General features: G+C 43.7%; 1 protein-coding gene across 1 annotated transcript in view; it reads right to left on the bottom strand.

Moving 5' to 3' along the window:
- Nucleotides 1-26,115, bottom strand: part of LOC112262663 (zinc finger matrin-type protein 4-like) — a 197,164-nt gene that overhangs the window by 9,621 nt on the left and 161,428 nt on the right. Inside the window, exon 6 of the mRNA XM_024438336.2 lies at nt 15,224-15,320. Within this exon, the coding sequence (XP_024294104.1) occupies nt 15,224-15,320 (97 nt within the window). The remainder of the gene's footprint in view (nt 1-15,223; nt 15,321-26,115) is intronic.

The raw sequence follows: 26,115 nt of genomic DNA, 5'->3' as shown, positions 1-26,115 counted from the left end.
TGACTGAACGGTCTTGATTGACATTAATAATGCCAAGCTGAGACCATAATAGAAGACACATGTAAGCCTTCATAACTTGGGGGTGCTTGTGCTCGGCGTCATCAGCGAAAGTGACTTTTCCTATCATATATCGGCTATAGGAAAATGAAATATTCTATGAAAGAGGATATAGCCTCTATTGTTTGACTTGTCATATAACAAGTCAATACAATACCTTTATTTTTGCACTGTTCTTGGGAGTGGAGGAATACTATTTATTTTCTAAAACAAGGGAATAACAAGGGAATAAAAGTTTCCGTAGTCAAAAAAATCCTATAGGATTAGTGATTTTTCCAACAGAATCATATAGGATTCTCACAATTTTGTGTTACCTCTATCAGAATCCTATTTTCCTAATGGAAATACAAAGTAATCCTATTGTACCCTATATGATTCATGCAATCATATAGGATTTTGTCACCCCAAACAGAATCCTATTATAACTTTTTTCAAATTTAATCCATTAAATTATATTTTGTTGTCATTAGTTCCACTACAATACAACCACAATTACAACATTTTCGTTGATGGGAAACAACAGTTCTATATTCATTTCCGGTTTTATTCACTTGTAAGAAAACCTGTCCCTTTAATTAAGAGTGACTGGTAATGTCATAACTAGCACAGGCTTGGAGTATTAATTAACTACCAAGTTCAGCTCGCTGCCTGTGGCTGGGCATAGAATCTCTGTTTTCTAACATTATTATTCTAACTGTTATATCCTTCACTGTGTGAGTACAGTATTTCCTTATGTTTCCTGATTAAGTTTGTCATATTTTTGTCATTGGGCAGCATTTTATGCACGTTTTTATGCTAGCTAAGAAACTACTGTTAGCCACAATTTGCCCATCAGCTGACTAACGTTAGTTAGCTCAATTGTAGCCATTTGTATATAATGTTTAAGTCACTGTATAGTTATAGCAGATGAGAAATGTTTATATTGTTGGTTTTTGCTAAATATACAGTATGTGCCAGTATGTGAAACTCTCATGATTTCTGGTAGATCATCAATCATGAGTTTTTGGACTCATTCAACAGTTTTTACCTAAATAAGTAGAATATAAATGGAAATTCAAGTTGAAAGTTCCATTTATATTCCTAAAACATAAGGTGAAAATGATGATGTCGCTTCTTCCCGTTGATAAATAGCCCGAAGTCAAAACACTGTTTTGAAGTGTCCAAATCAATAATCAATACAGTTTGTGATATATTAAAAACCTAAACATAAAATGCACTACCTACATATACATTTGCCACAATAGTAATCATAGTACTTATATATTTTTTTAATGATCCCCTTATAAACTGCATATGCACCAAAAACACTGTTCTGACAAGTGGCAATTAATCACTAACTGTTCCAGTTCTCTGCTGCCTGTGACTGGAACGAATTGCAAAAATCGCTGAAGTTGGAGACTTTTATCTCCCTCACCAACTTTAAACATCTGCTATCTGAGCAGCTAACCGATCGCTGTAGCTGGGTAAATAGCCCACCCAATTTTACCTACCTCATCCCCATACTGTTTATATTTATTTACTTTTCTGCTCTTTTGCACACCAATATCTCTACCTGTACATGACCATCTGATCATTTATCACTCCAGTGTTAATCTGCAAAATTGTAATTATTCGCCTACCTCCTCATGCCTTTTGCACACAATGTATATAGACTCTCTTTTTTCTACTGTGTTATTGACTTGTTTATTGTTTACTCCATGTGTAACTCTGTGTTGTCTGTTCACACTGCTATGCTTTATCTTGGCCAGGTCGCAGTTGCAAATGAGAACTTGTTCTCAACTAGCCTACCTGGTTAAATAAAGGTTAAATAAAATTAAAAAATAAAAACTCATATTGATAAGGGGGAAATCCGGTTGTATGTGCTGTTGAAACTAACACAACTCTCAAACCACATGGAAACTGGAAATATTTTCAACACTTAGAGGAAAACCGTCTAAAGACAACCAGCTGCATTTTGAAGTGATGTGTTTTGATTTGGGGGTCACCAACATGTAAAGAGAAACACAGCACTTATTTGTCAATCACTCATATTGATATCAAGTTGAAATCAATAGAGCAGGGGGTAAATGTTTGGTGTGTGTGCACTGCTTAAATGAACACTATTAAAAGCCACAGGGAATCTGAGATGAAGCCACATATCACTGGTTAAAGAGAAGTTGTTAAAGACAGCCATCTAAATTCTAGAATGTCAGAAGTTTTGTGAGGCTGCTGAAACGCAGAAGGAGAAAAACACGTAACTTCCAACGAATCACGACTTGCCATAGGATATCAACACGTACAACAGTTGGCTCTTTTTTGAGTGATAGTTTGACTCTCAAATCTATGCATTTGTGTAAGGTTATTAAATTATTGCATCTGAGCTCCTAGAGTGTGCAACTCTCCTTTTCTTTACCAAGTTAGTAAATTACATATTAGGTCAGTGACTTTTATACAGAGAGCACCCCGAATTTTCCTTGCCATTTTTGAGTTTGAAAATGATCCTAAGTCCTAAAACTGCTGGTGCGTATGACAAAATCAATGGTACAAAACCAGTGATATTGATCTGTTTTAAGTATTCAATTGTGTCATTGCAACTTGTGATTACAATTAAGATGTATAATAATAATAACTCATCTGAGGTAAAAATAAAAAAAGGATGTGTAATTACCCTCAATTTGATGTGGTCAAAACATGAGGTTGTTTAATCTAACACATACTGTCCACATTCAGGATGTTTGCAAGAATAATCTTAAATAATCTAATATGTAGTTTTTTTCTTCTTGACACAGCTAAATATGGCACAGAAACCTGAACATTTATGTTGAACTGCAATCCAAATGAAAGACCAGTAAACTGAGGAGCAGTCTCTCTCCCGTGTCTCTCTGGAACACAATCTCCATATCTTTGAAGGCAATCATCTGTGATAATTCCCTGGGGTTCTCAATCTATTCAACACACCACCACAATATGGGATTGATTCAATCCTATCAGATTTTTGAGCCAGTCCTATTGGAAAAATCCCTAATCCTATGGGATATTTTGACTAGGGGGGGTAAAAGGATGTGTAATTACCCTCAATCTGATGTGGTCAAAACATGAGGCTGTGTAATTTACTAACTTGGTAAAGAAAAGGAGAGTTGCACACTCTAGGAGCTCAGATGCAATACTTTAATAACCTAATAACCAACGTTTCGACAGACAAGCTGTCTTCGTCAGGGTATAATGTAGTAACACATACTGTCCACATAAATCAACATTTCAATTTAGGTTGATTGTGTACTCATATTTCTCCCTAGTTTAACCATTTACAGAGTTTAAAAAATTATCCTATGTACAATTTTAACCAGGTGCTCTAGAAAGAGCTCCCATAGTGATTGTAGCAGCCAAATAATTCACCCTGCCTAATTATTATAACCTATCAAGCCATAGTATTGACATTATTCTATTAATTGTTATTTCAGACCACATTGTATGGACACTATATTTGGATAAATGCAGCTTTATTGGACAATCTCACAGCTAAATATGGCATAGATACCTGAACGTTTGTGTTAAACTGTACAGGTACTATAAGGATAACATGCTATAGGATAGGTTCCAAAATCTTACAGGATCTTCTAATAGATTTTTTTTTTTTTTTTTTTTGGGGGGGATCCTAGAGTTTTTTTTTGACTAGGGTTCCTTTGTTAAAGGAATATCACAAACAACAAAACAGTGATGTTTGTGTGTAGAGAAGCGGGACACAGGAAATATTGGTGGTAAATTGATCATCACAGTGAAAAGAAAGAGGGGGAAACGGAGGAGAGGTAGAATTCAGAGACATGTCAGACTGTCAATCAGCAGAAGGCATAGGCCTGAGCAGCAGGTGTGCTGGGGGGGCTGGATGAAAGCATACATACCTACCCACTTACCTCTCTCTTTGTGACCGTGGGGGACAGACAGAAGGCAGCAGTATCAGTGCGTGTGACTAGGGAGAAGCAGGTGGGAGAGCACATCCAAACACTGCCACTCATCATACTGTTCCATTCTGTTTCATATCCCAGGTTCAGCACGGCACCAGCCACCAGGATAAACAGAATAAATCAAGCCGCCTTTGTCTGACCGTTTTAACGGCTGTATTTCAGCTGTTGAATACATTAGGTTTTATGGTCACGTCTGTAGCAGAGGACACACAGCACCACCCTTTTCCCTGTCACACAAACAGAGTAACTTCAGTGGAATACTAATCCCACCATAAAATCTACACTCAATGGGTCTGCTATACTCTCAATAATAGAGTATAGCAATATACTCTGTCGACACCATTCTGTACACATCTGGCCCTTCTTTGGACACTGTGCTAACCTCCAAACAAGCTTCAATGCCTCCAACTGCGTTTAAATGTTAGTAAAACTAAGTGCATGTTCTTCAACCAATTGCTGCCAGCACCCTCCCGCCTGACTAGCATCACTACATTTGCACACACTGTAGATAGATTTTTATTTTGTGTTATTGACTGTACGTTTGTTTATGTGTAACTCTGTTGTTGTTTTTGTCGCACTGCTTTGCTTTATCTTGGCCAGGTTGCAGTTGTAAATGAGAACTTGTTTCCAACTGGCCGACCTGGTTAAATAAAGGTGAAATAAAAAATAATCTCCATATCATCTTAAATTTCTTGTAGTATTATATGTTTTTATTATGTTGTAGGGGCTCCGTTGAAAAAGAGGCCTTAGTCTCAATGGGACTGCTTGCTAAAATAAAGGTTAAATAGAATACATAATCTCGAAAGATGAGATGGGCTATGGTCAAAGTCAAATGAAGCCCTAGGGGCCCTGGTCAACAGTAGTGCACTAGGGAACCGGGTGCCATTTGGGATACAGCCTGTTACGGATACAAGTATCCTGTGTGTGTATCCTGTATGTGTTTCTTTTCTCTCCTTCTCCCCTCACAGGTGAAAATCATCACTCCCCAATCAGACAACAATCAATCATCAATCAGAAGACACACCTCCTCCTATTTCCTACCCTATCACAGTTCCTTCCCCATGGTTTAAAAACCCCATCATTTGTTTGCTCTAGAGCTCAATCTCTCTGTAAATGCCATGTCTGTAGGTCTCTGTGTTTCACTCTCGCTTTGTGTCTTAACCTCTCTTTTGTTTGAGCACCTCCATAGCACTTTGGCATCACCTGTGAGTATTGTTTTTGGTGTTTGTTTGTTGCTGGTGGGAAAAGGGGAAACCAAGACAAGTCGCCCATGGGCATACACTGAACTTTGTTAAATACACTAGTTAGAACTGGGCGGACCACCCACTGTATTTTTGGTTAGTTAGTTAGCTGTTGTTAAAGTAGGCTAGTCTAGCTTAGGGGTGTTTTTGTATATTTATTGTTTCTTTCCTTGGGTCCAGCTCAGCCCCTTTTCCTGCCCCCCCCCCCATTACCGTGTGTTTATAAATAAACCTGGAGTTTGACGGTAGATTTCTGTTGTCGTGGTTATTTCGTTCACACTTTTACTTTGTCACAATAATACTTTGCATGAGTTATGTTACGGGTCTCATTACCATCCCCCCTAGACTGTCGGGCCAAAAGGGATTCGTAACATAAGTGGGGGCTCGTCCGGGATCTGTCATAACTGACACCCATGCCCTTCATGTAGTTTGTTGTAGTGGTATAGTTCAGTGTTGAGCGTCATAGCTGAAGTAGCATTAGTGTTTGCTATTTTCTTTGGCACTTGTGAAGTAGTGTAAAATGACTACTTTTGATTTGAAATCCTTTTTGGATAACCCTTCGTGGGAGGTTTTTGACAAATGTCGTAGAGTTGATTTAATGACCTTGGCTGACCATTATTCAGTATCGATTCCGTAGAGTTTAGTTAAGGCGGCGGTTAAACAGCTAGTATTAAATGTATTGTTGGAAGAGCAGGTGCTTGTGTTACCGCTGCCTGAGTCTACTACCCCTGTAGGGGATGTTCCTGCTCCTGTAAGCCCATTGGTGTCTGATAATGAGGGAGAGGCTAAAACACCAGCCACATTGTCCCGTTTTGATCCACTCTCCCCACTGTCAAATGGTGATGCCAGGAGGGATGTCCGTTTAGCACAGTTCCAACTGGAGGTGGAAGAGAGAGCCCAAATTAGGCGAGAGACTCTCCAGTTGGAGATGTGTAAAATTGAGGCAGAAAAAGAACGAGAACAACGTCATTTGGAGATGTGTAAACTTGAGGCAGAAAAAGAACGAGAACAAAGGCAGTTGGAGTTCAAAATGCGCCAGATGGAACTGGAGGCAGAGACAGCAAGGCTAGCCTTAGTTCCTACTGTGCCTGTTTGTGAGCCGTCCTCACCTGCTGTGTCCTCAAACACGTTTGACATTAGTAGGCAGATTGCCTTAGTACCTTTGTTCAGAGAGTCAGAGGTTGACTCCTATTTTTGTGTATTTGAGCGTATAGCCGTAGCATTGAAATGGCCTGAAGAGGTATGGTGTCTATTACTTCAGTGTAAATTAACTGGTAAAGCCCAAGAGGTTTTGTCAGCGCTACCTCTAGGGGACAGTTTGAATTATGAAGTGGTCAAAGCTACTGTTCTTCGTGCCTATGAGCTTGTGCCTGAGGCATACCGACAGAGATTTAGGTCTCATAGAAAGTCTTCTAGTAAGACTTATGTGGGATTTGCTAGAGACAAGGGAAATCTGTTTGATAAATGGCATGCTGCTAGTAAGGTAACTGATTTCAACTCTCTCCGGGAGTTAATCTTGTTGGAAGAGTTTAAAAATTGCTTACCCGAACGCATTGTAGTTTACCTAAACGAACGGAAAGTATCCTCCCTGGCAGAAGTGTCTGTGTTGGCAGACGAGTTTGTGTTGACGCACAAGAGTGTGTTTTCGGCTCAAACTGAGAGTAGAGCCACTGAGTTTCCTACCTTTAGCCCTAGTCGGCCAGCAGTAGTATATCAAGCACGCCAGAAGAATGAGCGTCCCTGTTTCTATTGTCATAAAGTAGGACATATGATTAATGATTGCTTCCTGCTTAAACGCAAACAAGGGATGCCTCTTCGTGCCAAGCCACCCACAGGTGTTGCTCTAATTCGTACGGTTGTGAGGTCTGCAACAAAACAGGTGCCTCAGGGTAACTGTAGTTTGAAAGTCTCAGTCCCCGACCGCAGTTATGAACCATTCATTTTCGAGGGGTTTGTGTCCCTAACGAATGACGAAGCGTCTCAGCGTCCGGTTAAAATCCTTAGAGATACTGGTGCGGCGCAGTCGTTTATATTGTCTGATGTGTTGCCCTTATCTGACGATACAAACTGTGGTTCCAGTGTGTTAGTGCAGGGTATTGAAATGGGTTTTGTCCCAGTGCCATTGCACTTTGTGAAAGTACACTCTGAGTTAATCAGTGGAATATTCAGAGTGGGGGTACGTCCTATGTTGCCAGTGAAAGGTGTGACCTTTATAATGGGTAACGATATTGCCGGAGGAAAGGTAGTACCCGTATTGGAAGTATTGGATAAAAGTGACCACTCTCTCTCGAATGAGCTGGCACAGAGTTATCCACATGTGTTCCCCGCTTGTGCTGTCACTCGTGCTCAGGCACTACAAGAGGGTGACGTGATAGATTTGTTGAACATTGTTCTGTTCAAAGAGGTTGATCAAGAAGATGGATTGTGTGATACCTCTGAGAAGCTGATCACCTCTGACAAACAGCCCAGGAAAGAATCAAAGAACGTTGAACTTATTGCTGAGGCAATACAGTTACCAGTCACTCGTGAGCAGCTGATTGCTAACCAAAAGGTTGACAACAAGCTTGCTAAATGTTTTTCTAGTGTTGTCTCATTGGAAGACGTAAAGATGAAGAACGTGGCTTACTTCATTGATGGTAATCTCCTCATGCGTAAATGGAAATCCCATGTTGACGCGGATGGAGATTGGAATGCTGTTTACCAAATAGTGATTCCTACAGCCTTTCGACAAAATGTGTTATCCCTTGCTCATGATCACCAGTGGTCTGGTCATTTAGGAATCACAAAAACTTATGATCGGATCCTTCGACATTTCTTTTGGCCGGGTTTAAAACAAGATGTGGCTCAGTTCTGTCGGACATGCCACACATGTCAGATAACAGGAAAACCAAATCAGGTTATTCCTCCCGCTCCTCTTTGTCCCATACCTGTCATAGGTGAACCATTCGAGCATGTGGTGGTTGATTGTGTCGGACCGTTACCGAAGACAAAATCAGGTAACCAGTTTTTGTTAACGATAATGTGTATGGCTACAAGATACCCTGAGGCCATTCCTCTGAGAAGGATTACAGCCCCGGTAGTGAGTAAAGCCTTAATAAAATTCTTCACGACATTCGGGTTACCTAAGGTGGTACAAAGCGATCAAGGTACCAATTTCCTATCCAAGCTCTTCAAGCAGGTGTTAAAATCCTTGTCAATTACGCACCGTGTGTCAAGTGCCTATCACCCAGAGTCTCAGGTTGCGGTTGAAAGATGGCATCAGACACTGAAGTCTATGCTACGTAAATATTGTTTGGAATCTGAGAAAGATTGGGATGAGGGAGTTCCTCTAGTTTTGTTTACTGCTCGTGAAACTGTGCAGGAGTCCCTAGGTTTCAGCCCGGCTGAACTAGTGTTTGGTCATACAGTGAGAGGACCAATGAAAGTCCTTAAAGAACAGTTCTTGTCCCAAGAGTTGTGTACCAGAGATGAGAATGTGTTGGACTACGTTAGTCGCTTTCGTGAGCGCCTACACCAAGCTTGTGCTCTCGCAAAGGAAGCTCTGTCTTCCTCACAGAGGAGCATGAAAAGACACTATGATAAAGAGGCTGTTTCTCGTCCACTACAGCCAGGTGACCAAGTACTGGTGTTATTACCTGTTCCAGGATCTTCACTGTCAGCTCGTTTCTCTGGTCCTTATTTAATTGAAAAGAAAATAAGTGAAACTGACTATGTGCTTCAAACTCCTGATAGACAACGCCAATCTCGTGTGTGTCACATTAACATGTTGAAAGCTTACCACACCCGACCCATCACACAGTTAGAGAGTTCAAAAACAGAGGAAGGTACTGCTGTCTCCTCTGCTACTACTGCTATGATAGTGGACTGTCATATTGATGATGATGATGATGGATTGGAGTTGCGCAACACTCAACAGCAGTGTGTTAGATTGCCCAACTCAGAAATGCTGCTGTCTATCCAATCCGGTCTGGTTCATTTAACGGATGGACAGGCCCATGATATTGTGAGGCTACTACACAGTTTTCCATGTCTCTTTAATTACGTTCCTACTCGCACCAATGTGTTGGAACATGACATTAATGTTGGAAATGCTACACCTATCAAGCAACACCCATATCGTATCAACGCTTCCAAGAGGAAGATAATGAGGGATGAGGTGAGATATTTGTTGGAGAATGACCTGGCTAAGCCAAGTTCAAGCCCTTGGAGTTCTCCTTGCATTCTAGTTCCTAAACCTGATGGTACGTCCAGGTTATGTACGGATTATCGAAAGATAAATTCTGTCACAATGCCAGATTCGTTCCCGTTACCCCGACTGGACGACTGTATCGACACTATTGGTGCTGCTAAGTATGTAACTAAGTTAGACCTCTTAAAAGGTTACTGGCAGGTTCCATTAACTTCACGTGCTTCTGAGATTTCTGCCTTTGTGACCCCAGACAACTTCCTACAGTACTCAGTCATGGCTTTTGGGATGCGAAATGCACCAGCCACCTTCCAACGACTGGTTAACTCCGTATTAGCTGGCGTTCCTAATTGTAGTGCATACCTTGATGACCTAGTGATTTATTCGTCTGAGTGGTCAGATCATGTTGACTCGCTAAGGGTAGTATGTGAACGGTTGGCAGCTGCTTCTCTAACCCTGAACTTGGCAAAGTGCGAGTTTGGGAAGGCTACTGTTACCTATCTCGGTAAAGAGGTTGGCCATGGACAGGTGCGCCCTGTTGATGCCAAGGTCTTGGCTATAACTGCATTCCCTGCACCTACCACCAGACGAGAGCTACGCCGCTTTTTAGGGATGGTTGGCTACTACCGTAGCTTCTGTAAAAATTTCTCTGCGGTAGTTGCTCCATTGACCGATTTGCTTAGTCCGGCAAGACCATTTGTGTGGTCCCCTGATTGTAAGAGAGCTTTTGAATCAGCGAAAGCACTCTTATGTAGTACACCTGTACTTGCTGCTCCAGATTTTGAACAACCGTTCAAACTTGAGGTAGATGCTAGTGCCAGAGGTGCTGGTGCTGTTCTACTGCAGCAGGACAAGAGTGGAGTGGATCATCCCGTTTGTTATTTTTCCCGTAAATTTAATAAATGTCAAACAAACTATGCGACAATAGAACAAGAAGCTCTTGCTTTGTTGGCTCTGCAATACTTTGAAGTATATATTGGTTCCAGTGCCCTACCCGTGATTGTATATACTGACCATAACCCCTTAGTTTTTCTCCACCGAATGTACAACCAGAACCAGCGCCTTATGCGTTGGGCGCTGATTGTACAAAATTATAATTTGGAGATCTGCCACAAAAAGGGTTCTGATAATGTGTTGGCAGATGCTTTGTCTCGTGTGTGAAAATGATTTCTGTATGTTTTGCAAGGTTGTTGTGAGTATTCATTAATATTGTGGTCGCAATCCCCCCCTAGGGTTGCTCTTTTAAGGGTGGGAGTGTTACGGATACAAGTATCCTGTGTGTGTATCCTGTGTGTGTTTCTTTTCTCTCCTTCTCCCCTCACAGGTGAAAATCATCACTCCCCAATCAGACAACAATCAATCATCAATCAGAAGACACACCTCCTCCTATTTCCTACCCTATCACAGTTCCTTCCCCATGGTTTAAAAACCCCATCATTTGTTTGCTCTAGAGCTCAATCTCTCTGTAAATGCCATGTCTGTAGGTCTCTGTGTTTCACTCTCGCTTTGTGTCTTAACCTCTCTTTTGTTTGAGCACCTCCATAGCACTTTGTCATCACCTGTGAGTATTGTTTTTGGTTATGGTGTTTGTTTGTTGCTGGTCGGAAAAGGGGAAACCAAGACAAGTCGCCCATGGGCATACACTCCCCGTAGGTGAACTTTGTTAAATACACTAGTTAGAACTGGGCGGACCACCCACTGTATTTTTGGTTAGTTAGTTAGCTGTTGTTAAAGTAGGCTAGTCTAGCTTAGGGGTGTTTTTGTATATTTATTGTTTCTTTCCTTGGGTCCAGCTCAGCCCCTTTTCCTGCCCCCCCCCATTACCGTGTGTTTATAAATAAACCTGGAGTTTGACGGTAGATTTCTGTTGTCGTGGTTATTTCGTTCACACTTTTTTACTTTGTCACAATAATACTTTGCATGAGTTAGGTTACGTGTCTCATTACCATCCCCCCTAGACTGTCGGGCCAAAAGGGATTCGTAACACAGCCTATTAAGTTATATTTATAGATTATCATTAGGCTGAATAATTGTTTTACCTCACATAAATGTCTGACTAGTGCTACATGATGCAATGAATGGTGTGTCAAACCTGAGAGGTGAGCCAACCATCACATCATGCATTAATCAGCTTTCTTTCTTTTTTGGGGGGTTGTTTCCACACATAGGAAACAAGAGCAGCAATAACAAATCACTGCGACAACATCCAACCTGACAGACTCATCCTCTCATTCGCTCCAGTCTCAGACATGGCAACTGGGAGTGAGAGAACGCAGTGGCTAATGTCTTTCTGCACACCATTAGTATGTGTGAGTGTGGGGGGAGGGTTAGGGAGGCTGGGAGGGAGGGTAGAGAAGAGTGCAGCGGGGAATGGAGATAGTTGGGGGAGGGTTAGGGAGGCTGGGAGGGAGGGTAGAGAAGAGTGCAGCGGGGAATGGAGATAGTGGGGCGAGGGATCGGTGACTGCATGGTAATGAGGCTATCTGCATGACCTCTCAATAGTGGAAGAGCGGCGGGACTGAGGAGTGGAGGGACTGAGGGACTGGTCTCGATCACACAACGTGCCCCCGCCTCGCCTCGTACCGCTCCCACCGGCCTCGTTACCTTCCCCTCTTCACGTTTGATCATGAAAATGCATGTTGTGACCCAGGCTCTTATTTCCGAGCCTGGCTGCTCCTGTGTCTCGATCTCTTGCAGTGGATGATGACATTACACATAGGAAAGCCCATCTCAGGCTCTGTTAACCCACATCTAGAGGCAGCAGGTAGGCCCCTTTAAAAAAAAAAATGGCCTAAAATGATATACCCAAATCTAACTGCCTATACCTCAGGCCCTGAAGTAAGGATATGTATTTTCTGGAAATGTGAAAGGAATGTTGCAGAATAACACATTAGTTCTGGTAAAAGATAATACAAAGAAAAAAACAACCGTTAGTACCTTTTTTTTCTATCTTTGAAATTCAAGAGAAAGGCCATAATGTATTATTCCAACCCAGGTGCAATTTAGATATTGGCTGCGAGATGGCAGCAGTGTATGTGCAAAGTTTTAGACTGATCCAATGAACCATTGCATTTCTGTTCAAAGCTTTGTATCAAGACTGCCCAAATGTGCCTAATTTCTTTATTAATAACTTTTCAAGTTATACTGTGCACTCTCCTCAAACAATAGCATGTTATTCTTTCACTGTAATAGCTAGTGTACATTGGACAGTGCAGTTAGATTAACAATAATTTAAGCTTTCTGACGATATCAGATATGTCTATGTCCTGGGGAATGTTCTTGTTACTTACAACCTCATGCTAATCACATTAGCCTATGTTAGCTCAACCGTCCTGCAGGGGACCCACTAATCCTCAAGTAGCTGAGTATAGGGCCAGTAACCGAAGGTCACTGGTTCGAATCTCCGAGCCTACTAGGTGAAACATCTGCCGATATGCCCTTGAGCAAGGCACTTAACCCTAATAGCTCCTAAAAGTCTCTCCGGATAAGAGTATCTGCTAAATGACTCAAATGTGAAATGTAAATATAGGCTAAGCTTGTTCACATGGTCCAACACTAGGTCATTGCCAGAGATGTCAGTATCTTACTTAGCAGAACATTTTAACAATAAACTCAAGTAATGTGTAAGTATGAGATAGGCTACTGCACTGTCACATGGTTCTTGACCTCCAGTGATAGAAGAGAAAGAGAGAGCTGCAGTGCCTCCTCCTCCCTCCTCACCTGTCCTGAACTAGAGGTCAAACGGGTTCCCTCTCCAGTTTCTCCTTAGTTCACACTGACCAGCCAGCCGACAGCCACGTCTAGAATCCCTGTCTGTGCACTCAGTCAGTCTGCTGTAATCAGCATAAACCCCTATCACTCAGTCAGACCTTGAGACTGGGGAGGAGATGGGAGCTCAGTCAGCTCACAAAGCCAGCAGGCTATTTCTGTCACAGCAGGCTGGACCAGCAGCCTTAGCCCCTCCTAAAAGACTCCTTATGCCGTAACAAGGAAGGACAAACGATGGATCCTCGTCAAAAAGGAGTGCACTATATAGGGAATAGGGTGCCATTTGAGACACAAACAGGTATATTGCTACTGTGTGCTCAAATGAAGTGCAGGACAACGACTGACTGGTACGGTGCTACGGTGTGCTCAAATGAATGACTGACTGTGAAGAATACTTGGAAAGCAAAAAGAGAAACATGTCAGACAGCCAAATTGAGTTAGTAAATGAAAGGACGATCTTGATTTGTGGCATACTTTCTGCTTCAGATGCCAGCAGCACTGGCATGGGTTTAAGTATTTAAGCATCCAGGCTTTGTACGGTTGTAGCAGGCTTGTTCGTGTAGTATTGATCACACATCTCATTAGTAAGCATATTGTGAAGGGGTAATTTGTCCCCCACCCTCAGTCAAAATAGAATTTTCTCTCTAAAGTTCTTGGACTCGTTTCAAGTTAGCTACGCTGAGTTCGTGAATCTTGGCTAGCTGGTATCAATTTGTGATGAGTCTGGGGAGGTCAATATGACCCTTACCTAACATGACCTCATGCAATTTATAGTGCATCATTTTTTTTCAGTTGGAAATAGTATTCAGACAAATGACTGACAAACTGTTGATGAGTGTTTACTCTAGCCTAACCCTTCTCTGTGAAGTCATTCCATCAAATTAAAAGTAACTATATAATCCAAATCATCAAATGCACCACTTCTTTCATATTAACTGCCATCTTCTATTTGTCTGGCTGTATATAGGACAAGAGACAACAATGACATATCTGCCCTTTCTGGAGAGAGAGAGAATGTTATTGTCACATGCACCGGATAGCTATTCTATCTGGGTAAACTGGCATAAAGCATTGACCTAAATACACCCAGAGCGAGAGAACGAGAGGAAAGAGAAGTTGCTTTGTCCTACTGGGGTGGGTGGATCTGCCTGTGTGGAAAGCCACACAGGCAGAGCGTGACTAAGGTGCAGGGCTAAAGTGTCATGTCTCTTGATGCCTGCATCCCTGTGGACACGTACGGGCAGAGAGGGTCCTACAGGGGGAATTCATTCAAGGACACGCACCATGAAAAAGCCCATCAATTCACACCAACTGGCCAGGCTGTGCTGAGTTGGTCCCAATACCAGGTCATCCTCTGACTGCCCTCCCTACATATGCATTCTGTCTCTGCATACCGACCTTACATACTGTTTCAGGACAAAAGCTGTGTGTTTGACTCTGAACACTGGGTGTTGATCATGTTTCAGCATGGCCTGCTTGAGTTAGAAGACTTACTGTTAGTTTTGTGTGTTGGTTGTGTATTAGCACTAGTTGTTTGAGTTAGATGGTTGTGTGTGCATTATGGTTGTGTATTAGCCGAAGTTGTTTGTTCACTCTGATGAGCACGGCCTGGTGGAGCTAGTCTGGGCTCTGGGTGTTGTGTCTACAGTAGAACAAGCACTTGTTGATCTGCGTTTTGCTCCTGCAGGCACCACGGCATGGCCACCAATTAGCTACAGCAATGTGAAAGAAGTCGAAAAATGTCTCAATTAGACACATTTCTCCTCAAAAATTAACTGCTTTCAATGAGATTGAACATAAGTGTAAAAATATCCAAAGATGCCCAAAGCCAGCAGAGAGACCCTCACTCCTCCCCTCTGATATTTTGCTCACTCGGTCTCCGCTGATGCAAAAATGTAAAAACCCTCCTTGAAAGTGCCAATTGAATTTCAATGGCATAGCATACATAAATGTAAACCCACCATCAGACAAGGAGAAAACAAAGTGTGACATTGTCTGTTTAGCTGCAGTACACAGAGGAGAAGACTCACTTGTTTTGGTGCTTTGAGCCCTGCAGATGTGCATGGTACTGTGCCACAGAGTTGAGTGTGACATTGCAGACTTCACACGTATAGCTACGTTTCAGACCTGGAATAAGAACACACACACACGCACACAAGATTAGACAGGTGTGTATGTATTAACTTACTATTTGTTTCAATCACATTATTGTACTTTGGAACTATGGAACCATGTTCAATGTTCCACCACAAATGCAATTAATGTGTATACATTCACTATTCTATCCCACTGGAGAGTCCTATATGGAATTGTTAGTTCTCTATTGAAAATACCTGGTCAGCATGCTGTCACTATGCTGTCACTAAATAAGGTAGAAAACTAGAGGGGATGAGAACTCTTACTGACAGAAGTTCTCTCTTCCATACAGCTGGCCGTTAAAGACACTAGCAATATGTCCCAAATGGGACTATGGATTAGAGGTCAACCGATTATGATTTTTCAACTCCAATACCGATTATTGGAGAACCAAAAAAAGGCGATACCGATTAATCGGCCAATTTCTTAGACAGTTATTTAAACTTAATATAATACATCAAAATCAATTTAGCCTCAAATAAATATTGCAACATGTTTAATTTGGTTTACATAATGCAAAAACAAAGTGTTGGAGAAGAAAGTAAAAGTGCAATATGTGCCATGTAAGAAAGCTAACGTTTAAGTTCCTTGCTCAGAACATGAGAACATATGAAAGCTGGTGGTTCCTTTTAACATGGGTCTTCAATATTCCCAGGTAAGAAGTTTTAGGTTGTAGTTATTATAGGAATTATAGGACTATTTCTCTCTATACCATTTGTATTTCATATACCTTTGACTATTGGATGTTCTTATAGGCACTTTAGTATTGCCAGTGTAACAGTATAGCTTCCGTCCCTCTCCTCGCTCCTACCTGGGCTCGAACCAGGAACAGAACAGCCACCCACAGCCACCGTCGAAGCAGCGCTACCCATGCAGAGCAAGGGGAATAACTACTCCAAGTCTCAGAGCGAGTGACGTTTGAAACGCTATTAGCGCACACCCCGCTAACTAGCTAGCCTTTTCACATCGGTTACACCAGCCTAATCTCGGAAGTTGATAGGCTTGAAGTCATAAACAGCGCTGTGCTTGCGAAGAGCTGCGGGCAAAACGCACAAAATTGCTCTTTGAATGAATGCTTATGAGCCTGCTGGTGCCTACCATCGCTCAGTCAGATTGCTCTATCAAATCATAGACTTAGTTATAACATAATTACACACAGAAATACGAGCCATAGGTCATTAATATGGGCGAATCCAGAAACTATCATTTAGAAAACAAGACGTTTATTATTTCGGTGAAATACGGAACAGTTCCGTATTTTATCTAACGGGTGGCATCCATGAGTCTAAATATTCCTGTTACATTGCACAACCTACAATGTTATGTCATAATTATGTAAAATTAGTCGGCCCAAACTGTTGCATATAACCTGACTCTGCGTGCAATGAACGCAAGAGAAGTGACACAATTTCACCTAATTATTATTGCCTGCTAACCTGAATTTCTTTTAGCTTAATTTGCAGGTTTAAAAATATATACTTCTGTGTATTGATTTTAAGAAAGGCATTGATGTTTATGGTTAGGTACACATTGGAGCAACGATACGCACCGCATCGATTATATGTAAAGCAGGACATGCTAGATAAACTAGTAATATCATCAACCATGTGTAGTTAACTAGTGATTATGATTGATTGATTGTTTTTTATAAGATAAGTTTAATGCTAGCTAGCAACTTACCTTGGCTTCTACTGCATTCGCGTAACAGGCAGGCTCCTCGTGTAGTGCAATGTAATCAGGTGGTTAGAGCATTGGACCAGTTAACTGTAAGGTTGCAAGATTGAATCCCCCGAATTGACAAGGTAAAAATCTGTCGTTCTGCCCCTGAACGAGGCAGTTAACCCACCGTTCCTAGGCCTCCCGGGTGACACAGTGGTCTAGGGCACTGCATCGCAGTGCTAGCTGTGCCACCAGAGACTCTGGGTTCGCGGCAGGCTCTGTCGCAGCCGGCCGCAACTGGGAGGTCCGTGGGGTGACGCACAATTGGCCTAGCACCGTCCGGGCTAGGGAGGGTTTTTCCCTGGTAGGGATATCCTTGTCTCATTGTGCACTAGCGACTCCTGTGGCGGGCCGGGTGTAGTGCACGCTAACCAGGTCGCCAAGTGCACGGTGTTTCCTCCGACACATTGGTGCGACTGACTTCCGGGTTGGATGCGCGCTGTGTTAAGAAGCAGTGCGGCTTGGTTGGGTTGTGTTTCGGAGGACGCATAGCTTTCGACCTTTGTCTCTCCCGAGCCCGTACGGGAGTTGTAGCGATGAGACAAGATAGTAACTACTAACAATTGGATACCACGAAATTGGGGAGAAAAGGGGGTAAGATTCAAAAAAAGAGAAAAGAACACTTTTTTTTAAACTGACTTGCCTAGTTAAATAAAGATTAAATAGAGGTGTAAAACAATAATAATAAATAATCGGCCAAATCAGTGTCCAAAAATACAGATTTCCGATTGTTATGAAAACTTGAAATCGGCCCTAATTAATCGGCCATTACGATTAATCGGTCGACCTCTACTATGGACCCTGGTCAAAAGTAGTGCGCTATATAGGGAATAGGGTGCCATTTGAGACTAGGGTCAGTGCTCATTGCTCTAGTCTTGCATGTGCCTAGTCTATCCACTCTACTACTCCTGGTGGGGTAAATGTAAATAATCAATTAAAGACGTGCCCACACTAAATTGTCACACATTCAGTATTGATCACGATGAAATTACATTGAAATGATGAGATCCATGACTGAGGCTTGAGGATTTTGACACACCTTGGCTCTTATTAGCCAGAGCCCTGCTTTGAGTGAAATTTGAGCTGTTGACTGTATTTTGTTACAAACCATTGCTTTGGCTAATACAACAGGCTAACAAGCTAACTCCAAAATTCAACCTAAATCTGAGTGAGATGATCACTCTATTTCTCACCCCTTCTGATGTCTTCGGCAACTGTGGATCACCAAATCAGCAACTAACAGAGTGACAAACCCTGTATCTGTGGATGTGTCCAAAATGGCACCCTATTTCATTGACAGTGCACTATTTTTGACAAGGGTCCATTAAAAGTAGTGTACTATAAAGGGAATAGGGTGCCATTTGGTACACATTAACAGAGTAAGTGGTCAGTGTAATGGCTGTTATGTTGAGGCTCATGACACAGTGGCATGACAAATTGCCCAATCGCTTGCTTCTTCTCTCTGAATAGTTAAACCTATAAACATTGTTTGGAGGGTAATAAAGGCCAAGGTAAAGATACATGTCCCCACCATCATTGAATCTAATTGTCCAATCTCTCCTCCGACCTAAGGTCAGGTCTCCCCATGTTGATGAGCCTTTCTCTCTAGATCACAGCATTAAAACATCATGTGTCTTATCAAGAGGCAGCGAGAGAGAGTGGTAAAGGAGGTAGACAGAGACAAACAGAGAGCGAGACACAAAGAGAGCGAGACACAAAGAGAGAGAGAGGCAGAGAGAGAGATCATGTGCTCATGAGCTCCTGAGTTCTTCTGCAAAAACAATAGAATTATAGTGGGATAAATGTTTGATACACTTATACAGGATACAACCCTCTATATCAAAACATTCAAACCAAATCAAAAGTTCATACCTAAAACTTTGATTTTGGACAAAATTGAAAACAAGACTCCCTAAATTTTATCAGCATATCGATTGCGCAACCAGGGGTGGAAAGACCCTGGATCATTGTTACTCTAACTTCCGCGACGCATATAAGGCTCTGCCCCGCCCCCCTTTCGGAAAAGCTGACCACGACTCCATTTTGTTGATCCCTGCCTACAGACAGAAACTAAAACAAGAAGCTCCCACGCTGAGGTCTGTCCAACGCTGGTCCGACCAAGCTGACTCCACACTCCAAGACTGCTTCCATCACGTGGACTGGGAGATGTTTCGTATTGCGTCAGACAACAACATTGACGAATACGCTGATACGGTGTGCGAGTTCATTAGAACGTGCGTTGAAGATGTCGTTCCCATAGCAACGATTAAAACATTCCCTAACCAGAAACCGTGGATTGATGGCAGCATTCGTGTGAAACTGAAGGCACGAACCACTGCTTTTAATCAGGGCAAGGTGTCTGGTAACATGACTGAATACAAACAGTGCAGCTATTCCCTCCGCAAGGCTATCAAACAAGCTAAGCGCCAGTACAGAGACAAAGTAGAATCTCAATTCAACGGCTCAGACACAAGAGGTATGTGGCAGGGTCTACAGTCAATCACGTACTACAGGAAGAAACCCAGCCCAGTCACGGACCAGGATGTCTGCTCCCAGGCAGACTAAATAACTTTTTTGCCCGCTTTGAGGACAATACAGTGCCACTGACACGGCCTGCAACGGAAACATGCGGTCTCTCCTTCACTGCAGCCGAAGTGAGTAAGACATTTAAACGTGTTAACCCTCGCAAGGCTGCAGGCCCAGACGGCATCCCCAGCCGCGCCCTCAGAGCATGCGCAGACCAGCTGGCCGGTGTGTTTACGGACATATTCAATCAATCCCTATACCAGTCTGCTGTTCCCACATGCTTCAAGAGGGCCACCATTGTTCCTGTTCCCAAGAAAGCTAAGGTAACTGAGCTAAACGACTACCGCCCGTAGCACTCACATCCGTCATCATGAAGTGCTTTGAGAGACTAGTCAAGGACCATATCACCTCCACCCTACCTGACACCCTTGACCCACTCCAATTTGCTTACCGCCCAAATAGGTCCACAGACGATGCAATCTCAACCACACTGCACACTGCTCTAACCCATCTGGACAAGAGGAATACCTATGTGAGAATGCTGTTCATCGACTACAGCTCGGCATTCAACACCATAGTACCCTCAAGCTCGTCATCAAGCTCGAGACCCTGGGTCTCGACCCCGCCTGTGCAACTGGGTACTGGACTTCCTGACGGGCCGCCCCCAGGTGGTGAGGGTAGGCAACAACATCTCCTCCCCGCTGATCCTCAACACTGGGGCCCCACAAGGGTGCGTTCTGAGCCCTCTCCTGTACTCCCTGTTCACCCACGACTGCGTGGCCATGCACGCCTCCAACTCAATCATCAAGTTTGCGGACGACACAACAGTGGTAGGCTTGATTACCAACAACGACGAGACGGCCTACAGGGAGGAGGTGAGGGCCCTCGGAGTGTGGTGTCAGGAAAATAACCTCACACTCAACGTCAACAAAACTAAGGAGATGATTGTGGACTTCAGGAAACAGCAGAGGAACACCCCCATCCACATCGATGGAACAGTAGTGGAGAGGGTAGCAAGTTTTAAGTTCCTCGGCATACACATCACAGACAAACTGAATTGGTCCACTCACACAGACAGCATCGTGAGGAAGGCGCAGCAGCGCCTCTTCAACCTCAGGAGGCTGAAGAAATTCGGCTTGTCACCAAAAGCACTCACAAACTTCTACAGATGCACAATCGAGAGCATCCTGGCGGGCTGTATCACCGCCTGGTATGGCAACTGCACCGCCCTCAACCGTAAGGCTCTCCAGAGGGTAGTGAGGTCTGCACAACGCATCACCGGGGGCAAACTACCTGCCCTCCAGGACACCTACACCACCCGATGCTACAGGAAGGCCATAAAGATCATCAAGGACATCAACCACCGAGCCACTGCCTGTTCACCCCGCTGCCATCCAGAAGGCGAGGTCAGTACAGGTGCATCAAAGCTGGGACCGAGAGACTGAAAAACAGCTTCTATCTCAAGGCCATCAGACTGTTAAACAGCCACCACTAACATTGAGTGGCTACTGCCAACACACTGTCAATGACACTGACTCTACTCCAGCCACTTTAATCATGGGAATTGATGGGAAATGATGTAAATATATCACTAGCCACTTTAAACAATGCTACCTTATATAATGTTACTTACCCTACATTGTTCATCTCATATGCATACGTTGATACTGTACTCTATATCATCGACTGCATCCTTATGTAATACATGTATCACTAGCCACTTTAACTATGCCACTTGGTTTACATACTTATCTCATATGTATATACTGTACTCGATATCATCTACTGTATCTTGCCTATGCTGCTCTGTACCATCACTCATTCATATATCCTTATGTACATATTCTTTATCCCCTTACACTGTGTATGACAGTAGTTTTTTTTGGAATTGTTAGTTAGATTACTTGCTCGTTATTACTGCATTGTCGGAACTAGAAGCACAAGCATTTCGTTACACTCGCATTAACATCTGCTAACCATGTGTATGTGACAAATAAAATTTGATTTGATTTGATTTGAAATTAACTGATTGGATTCTTACTACCAAGGACTATCAAGGAAAAAATGATAACAAACCGAAACCTGGTAATACCATCCAACGCAAAATGATGTTTAGTCTGAACCTAATTCTGAAGCCGAAAAGTAAAATACAATAATCTATAAGTCATTTGTTTATATACAACGTAGTAAATAAGGCTACCAAACTGCTAGGACAGAGCAGGCCTGGCTGCAACTTCAATTAGCACTGAAGTGTAAAGTGAGATGTGTGAAAACTATTGAGCCTAACAATGCAGCAGTTTCACAGCCTCCCCCACCCAAATGCAGAGCCCTTTGAAGCCCCCTGCACCATGGCATATCCCTGTGCAGTAACCTTTGGATATTAAAAATAACATGGCACGGAATAAGTACAAAAATAAGCTCCTCAAGGACAATCTAGAGAAACTATTTGCTGACTGCTACAAAGAGGGGAACATAAGCAACTTAATTTTCCACACAGACCATCCCCTGGCATGGTGCAGTGCTATAAGAGCACACTACCCCTATGTCAAGAGAGAGGGTATTGGCCCAGGGTGGAAACTCAGAATACTAGACATTGAGGAAATTGAAACAACCTCTGTCAACGTGTACAAGTCTGGGACAGTAATGATGCAAGGCATCCTCAAGCAGTTCCAGCAGGACTTTTACGGGATCAAAGAGAGAGCACAGCAGGAAAAGCTCTCTATCAGTGACGACTCCCCACCCTGAGTGAGTCTGATCACACCCGCCCAGCAAATCAAATCAAATCAAATTTTATTTGTCACATACACATGGTTAGCAGATGTTAATGCGAGTGTAGCGAAATGCTTGTGCTTCTAGTTCCGACAATGCAGTAATAACGAGCAAGTAATCTAACTAACAATTCCAAAAAAAAACTACTGTCTTATACACAGTGTAAGGGGATAAAGAATATGTACATAAGGATATATGAATGAGTGATGGTACAGAGCAGCATAGGCAAGATACAGTAGATGATATCGAGTACAGTATATACATATGAGATAAGTATGTAAACCAAGTGGCATAGTTAAAGTGGCTAGTGATACATGTATTACATAAGGATGCAGTCGATGATATAGAGTACAGTATCAACGTATGCATATGAGATGAACAATGTAGGGTAAGTAACATTATATAAGGTAGCATTGTTTAAAGTGGCTAGTGATATATTTACATAATTTCCCATCAATTCCCATGATTAAAGTGGCTGGAGTAGAGTCAGTGTCATTGACAGTGTGTTGGCAGTAGCCACTCAATGTTAGTGGTGGCTGTTTAACAGTCTGATGGCCTTGAGATAGAAGCTGTTTTTCAGTCTCTCGGTCCCAGCTTTGATGCACCTGTACTGACCTCGCCTTCTGGATGACAGCGGGGTGAACAGGCAGTGGCTCGGGTGGTTGATGTCCTTGATGATCTTTATGGCCTTCCTGTAGCATCGGGTGGTGTAGGTGTCCTGGAGGGCAGGTAGTTTGCCCCCGGTGATGCGTTGTGCAGACCTCACTACCCTCTGGAGAGCCTTACGGTTGAGGGCGGTGCAGTTGCCATACCAGGCGGTGATACAGCCCGCCAGGATGCTCTCGATTGTGCATCTGTAGAAGTTTGTGAGTGCTTTTGGTGACAAGCCGAATTTCTTCAGCCTCCTGAGGTTGAAGAGGCGCTGCTGCGCCTTCCTCACGATGCTGTCTGTGTGAGTGGACCAATTCAGTTTGTCTGTGATGTGTATGCCGAGGAACTTAAAACTTGCTACCCTCTCCACTACTGTTCCGTCGATGTGGAGGGGGTGTTCCTCTGCTGTTTCCTGAAGTCCACAATCATCTCCTTAGTTTTGTTGACGTTGAGTGTGAGGTTATTTTCCTGACACCACACTCCGAGGGCCCTCACCTCCTCCCTGTAGGCCGTCTCGTCGTTGTTGGTAATCAAGCCTACCACTGTTGTGTCGTCCGCAAACTTGATGATTGAGTTGGAGGCGTGCATGGCCACGCAGTCGTGGGTGAACAGGGAGTACAGGAGGGGGCTCAGAACGCACCCTTGTGGGGCCCCAGTGTTGAGGATCAGCGGGGAGGAGATGTTGTTGCCTACCCTCACCACCTGGGGGCGGCCCGTCAGGAAGTCCAGTACCCAGTTGCACAGGGCGGGGTCGAGACCCAGGGTCTCGAGCTTGATGACGAGCTTGGAGGGTACTATGGTGTTGAATGCCGAGCTGTAGTCGATGAACAGCATTCTCACATAGGTATTCCTCTTGTCCAGATGGGTTAGGGCAGTGTGCAGTGTGGTTGAGATTGCATCGTCTGTGGACCTATTTGGGCGGTAAGCAAATTGGAGTGGGTCAAGGGTGTCAGGTAGGGTGGAGGTGATATGGTCCTTGACTAGTCTCTCAAAGCACTTCATGATGACGGATGTGAGTGCTACGGGGCGGTAGTCGTTTAGCTCAGTTACCTTAGCTTTCTTGGGAACAGGAACAATGGTGGCCCTCTTGAAGCATGTGGGAACAGCAGACTGGTATAGGGATTGGTTGAATATGTCCGTAAACACACCGGCCAGCTGGTCTGCGCATGCTCTGAGGGCGCGGCTGGGGATGCCGTCTGGGCCTGCAGCCTTGCGAGGGTTAACACGTTTAAATGTCTTACTCACTTCGGCTGCAGTGAAGGAGAGACCGCATGATTCCGTTGCAGGCCGTGTCAGTGGCACTGTATTGTCCTCAAAGCGGGCAAAAAAGTTATTTAGTCTGCCTGGGAGCAAGACATCCTGGTCCGTGACTGGGCTGGGTTTCTTCCTGTAGTCCGTGATTGACTGTAGACCCTGCCACATACCTCTTGTGTCTGAGCCGTTGAATTGAGATTCTACTTTGTCTCTGTACTGGCGCTTAGCTTGTTTGATAGCCTTGCGGAGGGAATAGCTGCACTGTTTGTATTCAGTCATGTTACCAGACACCTTGCCCTGATTAAAAGCAGTGGTTCGTGCCTTCAGTTTCACACGAATGCTGCCATCAATCCACGGTTTCTGGTTAGGGAATGTTTTAATCGTTGCTATGGGAACGACATCTTCAACGCACGTTCTAATGAACTCGCACACCGTATCAGCGTATTCGTCAATGTTGTTGTCTGACGCAATACGAAACATCTCCCAGTCCACGTGATGGAAGCAGTCTTGGAGTGTGGAGTCAGCTTGGTCGGACCAGCGTTGGACAGACCTCAGCGTGGGAGCTTCTTGTTTTAGTTTCTGTCTGTAGGCAGGGATCAACAAAATGGAGTCGTGGTCAGCTTTTCCGAAAGGGGGGCGGGGCAGGGCCTTATATGCGTCGCGGAAGTTAGAGTAACAATGATCCAGGGTCTTTCCACCCCTGGTTGCGCAATCAATATGCTGATAAAATTTAGGGAGCACTGAACACACCCAGGTCCCACAACTGCAATGCTCCTCCATCATTGAGAGGGATACATTCACTGAGCTGGAGAGAGACATGGTGGAGCTCAGAGAGCTAGTCCACACAATCCAGACAGAACAAACCAGACCAGCACAACAACAGCTGTCTGAGAGAACGGGCTGCACTCCGGACTGAGGTGAGAGAACTTAAGGAAAAGAGAGAGGACCACATGGCACAGTTAAATGCAGTGAAGGAGGAGGTGAGAAACACATGGCACAGCTAACAGCAGTGAAGGAGGAGGTGAGAAACACATGGCACAGCTAACAGCAGTGAAGGAGGAGGTGAGAAACACATGGCACAGCTAACAGCAGTGAAGGAGGAGGTGAGAAACACATGGCACAGCAGTGAAGAAGGAGGTGAGAAAGCTGAGGTGTGAAAGAGAGCAGGACACTCCCCCAGAGAAGCCAGCAAAACAGCCCACCTCAGACCCGGACCACCTCAACACCACAATAGGACAGACAATACAGGACCCACCAACCCAACAGATCCCAACCCCTTCCGATAGCTCCCCCGATAGCTTTCCTGACAACTCCCACACATCCACTTGAGGAGACTCCAATGCCAGGTACACTTACAGCTCATCCCTTGATTCAAATGACTGCTCCTCATTGTCTCAAATGGCTGTTGTCAGAGGACACACTAGGGTCCCCCAGCCACCTTATAATTCACACGGGCACAAACGACCTGAGGGCCCAGCAGGAAAGGGTGGCCATAGCACTCAAGGGAGTGATGGTAAAAGTTGTGTTCAAAGAAGCTTTTTCAATCTTATCCTGGAATATGCAAGGTCTGAGGCCATCTGCCTTTGGCCTAAAGAGCAGGAACCCAGACTTCATCAAAGAAATGAGAAAAATCTAACATTTTCATCATAGAAGAAACATGGTATCGAGGAGATGGGCCCACTGGTTGCCCAGAGAGCTGGGCAACCAGTGGGCCCAACAAACTCCAAGTTGTGAAACAGGGAAGAGACTCGGGGGGTATGCTAATTTGGTGTAGAGCAGACCTAACCCACTCTATTAAATTAGTGAAAACAGGAACATTTTTACATCTGGCTAGAAATTAATAAGGAAATTATCTCAACAGAGAAAC

Source organism: Oncorhynchus tshawytscha, linkage group LG12, assembly GCF_018296145.1.
Source record: "Oncorhynchus tshawytscha isolate Ot180627B linkage group LG12, Otsh_v2.0, whole genome shotgun sequence".
NCBI classification, from domain to species: domain Eukaryota; kingdom Metazoa; phylum Chordata; class Actinopteri; order Salmoniformes; family Salmonidae; genus Oncorhynchus; species Oncorhynchus tshawytscha.
The sequence above is the reverse complement of the archived record's forward strand: the minus strand, read 5'-3'. Positions and strand labels throughout refer to the sequence as shown.